The sequence below is a fragment of the Magallana gigas genome, chromosome 4 (assembly GCF_963853765.1).
Source record: "Magallana gigas chromosome 4, xbMagGiga1.1, whole genome shotgun sequence".
NCBI classification, from domain to species: Eukaryota; Metazoa; Mollusca; class Bivalvia; order Ostreida; family Ostreidae; genus Magallana; species Magallana gigas.
The window spans coordinates 16,431,686-16,441,177 of record NC_088856.1 but is presented as its reverse complement, the minus strand read 5'-3'; the positions used below and the strand labels follow the sequence as shown (position 1 = coordinate 16,441,177).

General features: G+C 35.1%; 1 protein-coding gene across 1 annotated transcript in view; it reads right to left on the bottom strand.

The window, feature by feature from the left end:
- Positions 1-84: 84 nt before the first annotated feature.
- Positions 85-9,492, bottom strand: part of LOC105340170 (stabilin-2) — a 28,534-nt gene continuing 19,126 nt past the window's right edge. Inside the window, exons 27-40 of the mRNA XM_011446086.4 lie at positions 7,916-8,033; positions 7,659-7,757; positions 7,349-7,444; positions 7,053-7,154; positions 6,567-6,695; positions 6,345-6,476; positions 6,065-6,211; positions 2,672-2,714; positions 2,379-2,531; positions 2,056-2,231; positions 1,598-1,663; positions 1,199-1,231; positions 955-1,068; positions 85-676 (exon numbers count right to left, since the gene is read on the bottom strand). Coding sequence (XP_011444388.3) covers positions 515-676; positions 955-1,068; positions 1,199-1,231; positions 1,598-1,663; positions 2,056-2,231; positions 2,379-2,531; positions 2,672-2,714; positions 6,065-6,211; positions 6,345-6,476; positions 6,567-6,695; positions 7,053-7,154; positions 7,349-7,444; positions 7,659-7,757; positions 7,916-8,033 — 1,570 coding nt within the window. The 3' untranslated portion in view covers positions 85-514. The remainder of the gene's footprint in view (positions 677-954; positions 1,069-1,198; positions 1,232-1,597; positions 1,664-2,055; positions 2,232-2,378; positions 2,532-2,671; positions 2,715-6,064; positions 6,212-6,344; positions 6,477-6,566; positions 6,696-7,052; positions 7,155-7,348; positions 7,445-7,658; positions 7,758-7,915; positions 8,034-9,492) is intronic.

Sequence of the window (9,492 nt, the reverse complement as noted above, 5' to 3'; positions counted from 1 at the left end):
ACTAAATTACCTGTGTCATCCCGAGGGCATTATAAATTACAACTATGGGTAAAAGAGAGAAAGAAGGTGATTATGACACGAAGCTTAATTGAATGATTTATTGAATGATGAGTTGTTATCAATATAGAAACAAAAATTCAGTACAAAGGTTGCATTTGATTGTTATGATTTAAAGTTAATCAAAAATTATATACAATCACACTTGGACAATATGAAGCATATAATTGAGGCCTTTGGGAAAAACATATTTAGTACGAAAAAAAAACAACACATGTTCGGACCACAGTTTGTCACACACAATTATTCATTCAAAATCACATACTCAGTAACACTCAATGCACTCAACATTCACATTCCCTATTTTAAAGACATAATTCCCAATTTTCTTATCCAAAACTGGGTTTTAATATTATCTAAAACTGGGTTTTAATAAAACAATTATAATGTCATTTTTGACCGATTCCTCGAGAGAGAGAATTTTTTTTATTTCAATATTATAATAAACATTTTGAATCTAGCACTCTTTGTCACTGAAATCACCGAGCTGTTCCTTCATGCTGTACATAGGATTGTCAAACTTCACTTCCGACTGAGGAGACGGTTGCAAAGCGATGTAATTTTCTTCTCCGGATGGAGTTGGATGCAGCTTTTCAAAAGACTCTGTGCTTCCAAATTTCTGCATATCAAACAAACAAAATTAAATGACAATTTTAACGCATTCATCTAATCGACCAATAGTATTAAATTTTGATATAATCATCTGCATTATCTCAAACTAATACATTTGTTTTAAATTGTTAGAATAATATTCCTCCTTTACATTTTTAAAAATATCATTTTTGAAAAGAAAAAATAATATTCTCGATAAAACAATTGGTAAAATGTAAACCGCTTATCAAAATCGAATTTTGTGGTAAAATGAAAGCAGATAAAAGAAAAGAGAGACAACTCCACCTCCTTCTTTATGAACGACTCGGCATGACGTCGCCTCCGTATGAGTATGACGAAAAAGATGATGACTCCGATGATGATCAGAAGGCCAATCAGTCCTCCAACCGAGGCACCGGCCTGAATATCACAAACACGATTGTAATGAAAGAACTTGTTAATTAATTATTTACGTATATTTACATTGACTTAACTCAATAAGAAAAGAAATCGGAGCCGGACACTTTAAACAAAATCAAAACCGACTTACCGTTACACTTGATGACCGTTTTTCGGCTAAAACCTGAAACAAAACAAATTAAAGCATATTTCAGAAAAAAAAATCAAAGAATTACATAATAAGATATTGCACAGAGTATACCAAAAGAATGATCATTTTTACGTTATATATTCATATTATGTGTATTTTTTAAACGAGGATAAAATGACAACATCCCTTTGTAGAACATCCCGTATACTATACATGTACATCGTATTTTATTATTTCATATACATTCAATATGCATACATATACAACTTCGTTTTTCTTTAATTGCAAATGAATTTTAGTTACTTTTTTCCGCACTGATTTCATTAAAATAAAATCATGTGATTCACGCGTATGTGCATACAAAATTTAATCCTACAAATATCATCTTTATATACTTACACAGTTGATTCCATTTCCTGTATAATTTATCTCGCACGAACAATCAACTTCTGTTGTATTTTCACTCTGAAAAATAAAATTCATCAACATCAATTTTTTTTATCTGCTAGTGCAAATACTAGTATTTGCCCCCCTCTCTCTCTCTCTCTCTCTCCCCCTCCCCCCCCCCCCCCCCCGAATGATATAAGTACATTGTATCTTTTTAATTTTAGCGATTTCTAATTAGTTTTCATGACTTATAAAGGATTATGACTCATCTATATTTCGTGATTGAATTTGTTTTGTGTTTGTAATTTTTTTTCACAAAAAAAGAAACACTTGCAGAAAAATCAAGTTGGACCGCACATTGACAGGATAGGGAGTTCTACAGTCCTTTTAAGTGAAATAGTTTAAACTAAAAGATAATTCGTTGTGGACATATAGAATTATTGACAATAGTAGATAAATATGTTGATTACTTTTTCTTTGCACACGGCAAATGGGTGACATCCGCCGTTATTGTCATCACATGGCCTCACACAGCGATGTCCATCTCCAACGTATCCTTGTGGGCATGTGCAGGTTACACTTCCGGCGTACTCTTCGCAGGTCCCATTCTCATGGCAACCACCGTTATGGTAAGCACAAGATCTGGCTAAAGGAAATATTCACATTCTTATTACAAACACAAATTGTATTAGGAAAGAATACTACTAGGGATTTGAAATGCATATATTGGAAAAATCTAGTATTTCTTAATCAAAATTAGATATATTCAGTATTTAACTTATTAGGTATTCACCACATTCTGAAGTCGAGTTATCCGTACTGTTGACACACAGCTGACAGGAAGTCCCGGTGTAACCAGGGAAACACGTGCACGTTCCGTCACCACCCACCCCGTCACTGCAGTTACCGTTATTGTTACACGGAAACTCCGACCCGCCCTCACAAGCTATAAAAAAGAATGTCTTTATCGTAAACAAAAGGCTAAATCCTAAAATAAAAACTCAACTCTTGTTAAAATACCTTATTCATTAATTACTGAATTTATTTATTAAATGCAAATTGTATTTTGCTTTTAAAATCACGTACCTTCACAGTTGTTGCCATAGAAACCTGCACAGCACCCCAAATCCTGAAACGACAAAATACCACATTAAAAAAAATATAGAAAACGAATTTTTGATCAATATCGATGTTAGCCAATTACAAAATGCAGGACAAGAAAATGGTAGGAAAAATATTATAAATGTCGCATTATGTACATTAGTTTGAAGTTTTGTAATATCCGCACTTCACCACACACACGCTTCTATGCACCCATGCATTGCTATGTCAAACTTAGAATAACAGCATGACGTCATACTAGCATGTAAGGATAGCGCAAATTGATAGTCTACCGTGCTTTGACGACCAAGAGTTTTACTTTTAATATTTTTTTTCATATTTTTTGCCAAAAAGATCACAGAGAACTATTTCCGTATTCGACATCGATTAAGAAATCAAAGATGAACATATTTACGATAAGTAAACATTAATATTTTCATAACGCGAGTTATAATGAAAATCATCAGAGAGCCGATGAGAAATTGTTAAAGGGTATGGTTTCGTGACATAGTCTTCCTTAAAATCCGGAATTTGAGCCATTAAGACAGCGGAAGACAAACCTATGCGAGCCCATTAGAAAATGTAATCAATTCACCTTGAAAACACATGGTATCACGTATATGTAAGGACGCTGTAATTTATAACAACCCATCAAAATGCTAGTTTTTTTTTCAAAAGTGGACAGAGTAGGAGATTCTGAAATTTTAACCAAAAAGTGAAATCTGACAACAAAGTAACATTCGATGTTCAACATGGCTCAGCGTCATTTTCCACGGCGTCCGCACCAGCCATTTCTTCCAACATTCACGCCAGGAAATCTGGGTCATGGTTTCACATCCACACGGCAGTTAGACGTAGACGTCTGCTGTGACCAAGTGTCTTACGATCTGAGGATCTTCGTTAGGGTTTTTTGCATACTGTTGTCCATTTTCGGAGTTGTCGTGAATATCGTCAACATCGTCGCCATTTTGAAATACAAACTACAAAAGGAGCCTAGCATATTTTGTATATTGAACCTTACGATTAACAATACGTTAATCTGTGTTATTGTTCTACCCAGTACGGCTAAAAATACCTATACAGAGAATGTTGAGGATTTGGACATGCCATCGTGTATTATGGCGGGATTTGTCACGTTCGGACTTTTTGGAGCGGAATTCTTCTCTATGTTACTTATTTCTCTGAACCGTTATCTCATGTTTCTCCATGTCGGTCTATACAGGAAACTTTTTATGAATTCGCGGAACCTTGCACTGGTTACAATGTTTTCATGGTCATTTCCATTTGCCATACTCTTCATGCCTCTAACCAATGCATGGGGTTCTTTCACTTATAAAGCGAAGAAGTTTGTATGTGATCCGTTCCATGTAATGTTTTATCGTATATTTATAATGGTTGCGATCATAATATGCACGCTTCCCCTTCTTCTCTTCTGCTACGGCAAAATTCTTCACAAAGTTTTATCGAATAAAAAACGCATTGATGTTGCGCGAGCGACAAATGCGTCACAAACTGTCATTTCAACGATTTCCAGCGCAGTCAAGAGCAAACAGGACCGGCCTGCTTCTGCTTCTTTTCCAGAGAAAAAGAACAAAGAGCGCCATCTGATTTTGAGCGTGACCGCCATTTTCGTGACGTATGGTGTTCTGTATTTACCGTTCATCGTCCTTAACCTGTATGACCCGGATATGACGAAAGTGGATTCCATTCTACATGCTAGTTCAACGTATGTGGGGTGGTCCCACTGCGTTATAAACACTCTTGTATATACCGCGCTGAATACTAAGATCAAGAATGCCGTGAGGCAGTTACTTACAGATTCGTTTACTCAACTACCTGCAGAAGAACAAACCGAATCTCGTGTACCGGAGAAAAACATTCCGTCCGTGCCAATTGCTTTGGATAGCGTTTAAAAAGTACAAAGAATTTTGCTCAAGATTATGAAAAAGACGAGACAAATCGAATCAATTCTGATACAGTATTTGCAATAAAAGAGACAAATAGTTCTACAGATTTATGATATGATTTTTGTCTAAGTATCTGGATTTCTAGAAGACTAGATCTATATTTATAAGGAATTCAGAACGAGTTATCATCTTCGCGTGTGGTATTTTAATTTGTGCGTCAACCGATGTATTGAATGCACAGAAACAAACGGAGAGCTCATAAATACAACCAGGATAGGGAAATTATATTTGTTCCGGGAAAATGTGTGGTTTGTCGGGAGCACACCGCACCAAGGGCGTATTTTCATTGCTTTGATTTTGTTGCCTGTTGGATTCTATCGAGTCGGATCTTCATAAACACCGCATAAATGGTAACTTTCTTCTTTAACACCACTCATTGTTCCCTGTGGGCTAGTTTGGATCCTTTCGTTGAAAGGGAGACACCCTGAGAAATATCATCTTTCATCCATCCGCCATCATAAATTGCAAGACACCGTCGTTCTGTTAAAGTTTTTCACAAGATAAGAAATGATGATGATCCGACTAAATGAAGGATATACCGACTATCTGGGTATTCGTTTTCATGCAGGTTTCGTTTAGCATGGATTGACGATATTGCCCCAAACTTCCATGTATTGTACCGCTTGACGTCTCACCGCTTCATTTCAACTATATCCTTGAACATTCATTTCACATCGGAACGGTGTTTAGCTGCTCTTACCCTTACACACACACTTTTCGTTTTCGTATAGGACAAGCGGAAAGTTGTGGTTTAGTAAGCGAAACAAGGTAAAGAGTAAGCTCTGAAACGAGCAGGACATACTTGTAGACAAAACTTCAGAAAAAAAAGTCACTGAGAAAAAATCCGGAAGACAAAATATGAGATGATAAGCTTAATGCTTCGATTATTGGCTGTGTCGGTACCATAAATGGAAGCATCGTACATGTAAATATACATGTCGCTAAAGAGACTCGAACCACAACTTTTTCCGCAAAATACAAAGGCAACTTAAAACAAAACAAGTTGGCCCTGAATTATGTCTAAAAACAATTTTGAAATAGGTAGTGATCATGATCAGTGTTATTTTACTGAAGGAAATCTACATTTTGTTTTTTTTTTTTCAATTAATTATATTTGCAAAACGGATGCTATCTAAACATCCACAGTACGGTATACCCTTTAAAAAATGCAAATGAAATTTGACCATCAAATCACTTTGATCGGGGAAAAATGTAAAGCCACAAGCAAATTGAAACAAACAAAAATTATCTTCGAAACATTTAAAAAGTCTTATAATCATATTATACTTCAAGTGAAAACTTTTTTCTCGGTGATTTAAAAGATATATCAAGTATCCACCACATCATAATGTGTTTCTTTAATCAAAAACATGACATGATTAATGATATAGTATTGTGACCAAGTCTATACCGTCTGTTCTCTGGAACAAAGGGAGCTACAGCCTTTATATTGAGATTCTCCACTAGAATAGACACAACCCTTGGTAGTGGTTCCGGATTCTAAAGTGTAACCATCCGGGCACTGGTAATGTCCGATATCGCAAGGCACGCACGCGCTCTGTAAATGAAATATTCCACGTCTTTTAAAGTTACAAAATGCGGATTTTTATCAAGAAATTTCATCATTTCCATTTTTTATTTTGAAATCAAGAAATATACAAAGAACACAGAAAATAATGACTATTACATACGTGGACCACTGTTCTATTGATGACGTCACAAGTGCGAAGATTAGGATGAATATATCCTGCGATTTTATGAACCACTCCCCCATCCGTCAGGAAGTTACTCTGTACAATCATTCGCTCTCCATTTAAAAACACCTGCAGCAGAATGTGTTTATTTAGTAATAAGCGAGAGATGAATATTTAGGAAATATCTGGATTAATATAAGGTGTAGTGATTGTTGGTACCTTTTTACCAATGACTTCCATGCTGATCTTGTGTCTGGGCCCTAAAACTGTGTCTACAGTCTCTTGGTCGTCAAACGATTCCGCCAGACGTATGACGGGTAAGATGTAGAAACGTAAATAGTCGCTGGTCTAATGAAGAAAAAAAAATCCAGGAATATTCTCAGTAAAAAATTGTATATGTCTGAACAACAGTTAGTACTAAAAATTGCATAAACATTATGTCAATGAATTTAAAATGACCTCACCTGAATAATTAAAAATGACATTTGGAAATTATATTATTGACAATATATGTAATTAAATGGAATGCAAATGAGATGATGTACAAAGGGTGAGTCTTTATAGATTGTCAATTTATCAAACATATGATATGCATGCATCATCGAAATAGTTTGTTTGTTATTTATGTTAAATATGCCACTTTAAAAAAAAAAAGAAGAAAGAAAGCTGCTTAATACTTGAAATTCGACAATATAGCAGACGTACTATATAAGTAGGGGAGAGTTCTTCTGATTCAAACTTCTCATCCAACGGTAAAAACAGCGTGTATTGATTCATGTCCATGATTTCCTCCACCAAACCTTTTGTCTAAATTTTTTAAAGAAATTAAACACCACCAGATTGGTGCATGTAAAATTATGATAATTGTACACAATTAGCATTTTAATAGACCTGCATCTTCACAGCCGATAGTGCTTGTACAATGCAATAATATTACGAAGACAATCCAATAGAAATCAATAATTAAAATTAAGTTGGAAATGTTTTAAAAAAATGCACACCTCTAGCCATCCAGCGAATTCCGTGGTGTCTTTGCTGGTGTTCAGAAACTCGTCCAGAGTAGGCATTCCGTTGTATTCTAGCTCGGGTTCGAGAGCCTTAAAAATATTATTTACTATGACAGTAAGTGAAGAGTTGAGGAGCTGTTGTATGCAAGATTTTCATGCAGATAGGCTTCAACAATTTTATCACGTTCATTTCATTCGCAACCAAATCGTACGTTTTTAAAATGTGCAATCTGGACATTTATGAATAATCAGGATAAGGGTTTTTGATAAAATTGCCAAATTAAAAATCTTTAATAACTCGTACCCGGTCGATAATGTGGACGAATCCATTGGCAGCCACTAGGTTACTCTTCACAATATTGGCCGTAATAACAAACTTGTTATTAGTTGACAACACAACTGTCTGAAATATAAATTCCAGAAATTATAGTAAAACTTCTAATCTAATAACCGTAACAAACTAACAACACTTTAAGAAGTTAAGTTTACCCTCCCAATACAAATGTTTCTTCGCAACCCTTAATGTTCCGTTCTACCTACAGACATCTTATATCTACTCACCCCATTTTCTACTTTAAAATGGAGAAAGAAGCCGTCAGACAACGTATTAAACCGTTCTATCACGTCCACGGAAGCCTTAAGCTCTTCTTCTCGATTTTCTCCCAGGACAGTATGGTAGCTTAACAAATAAAAGAAAAACAGAATTGTTTTTAACGTTTATTTTAATAGAATTGATTACCAGTGCCAAAGAACAGAATCTACATCTAAACGCCCATAAGTAGGTTGACCACTTCTTGTTTTGAACGTTTGGGCTTATCAACGTACCGAGATCTAACTACCGTGGTTTCATCAATATACGTTGAATTCCAATTTTCGTGGATTTCGTTGTTTAGTTAATCCACGAAATTAAATGTTCATTGAAAGGCAATTTTTATTAACATTTTGTATTGATAGGGTCATTGGCCACGAATTTACGTATCCTTGAAACTGTGATTTTCACTTTATCCACGAAAATTGATACCCTTGAATATTGATGAAACCACAGTATAGCATTACACCTAAGAGACTTTTTTCGGGGGTCTGGTCTTAATTCCGTTTCATTGTAGGGATAACCGATTTTAATTTTCAGTGTTAAAGTTAATAAAATCAAACTCCAAAAAGTTAAGGCTTGAAAGTTTGGCATTATAGCAAACTTCGTTGCCTTTGTTATATAACCTGATTACGCTAAGATATAATTGTAATTTAATCAACAAATCACTAAATCCATCCATCAACCAAATCATTTGAACAGGTATTAGTATTATGTATTGTTATACTTTCATGTTAAATACTGAAATCTGATTGGTTAAGACGCAGTTCATAATTTTTTCTATTACCCTCAGCGTTAGCAACGCACTTAGCAACGGGTAACATTAAAAATTGTTACATGCGCGAAAATTATGCGCGTACGGTTCGCTGTAGAATTCACGTTATTCCTATATAAAAGCAGTAAACTTTTCTTAAAAATTAAGACATTCAGTATAACAAAATAAATAGTGCCTGTTTGGGAGGATAACAGTTGAAATTGACACCCCTCGAAAACCATTGTCAACCTCCGCTTCGCGTCGGTTTACAATGGTTTTCTCGGGGTGTCAATTTCAAGTTGAAATTGACACCCCTCGAAAACCATTGTCAACCTCCGCTTCGCGTCGGTTAACAATGGTTTTCTCGGGGTGTCAATTTCAACTGTTACCCTCCCAAACAGGCACTATTTATATAGTACTATTACTCCGCTTTTAAATCTCATTAATCCCAAACCTATATAGTTGTTTTCAGTTCAGCACTCATTTGCATATGACAGCTATGTAAAAGGGTGTGCAAGGTCGATTAAAAAACTAAAAATTACAAAAACAATCGCAGAAAAAATATTTTCATCATTGAATTTTTTTGTTGAATGAGTAAGTTCATTCAATGGTTATTCTATTGAGATAACTTACCATTACAAACCAATGCTTAATCATAGAACTACGCGTACAGTAAAATTCTAAATATATGCTTAAAATTGCGCTCCGCGTACAGTATGAAATATTGTTATACTTTCATGTTAAATACTGAAATCTGATTGGCTAAGACGCAGTTCATAATTCGTTCTATTACCC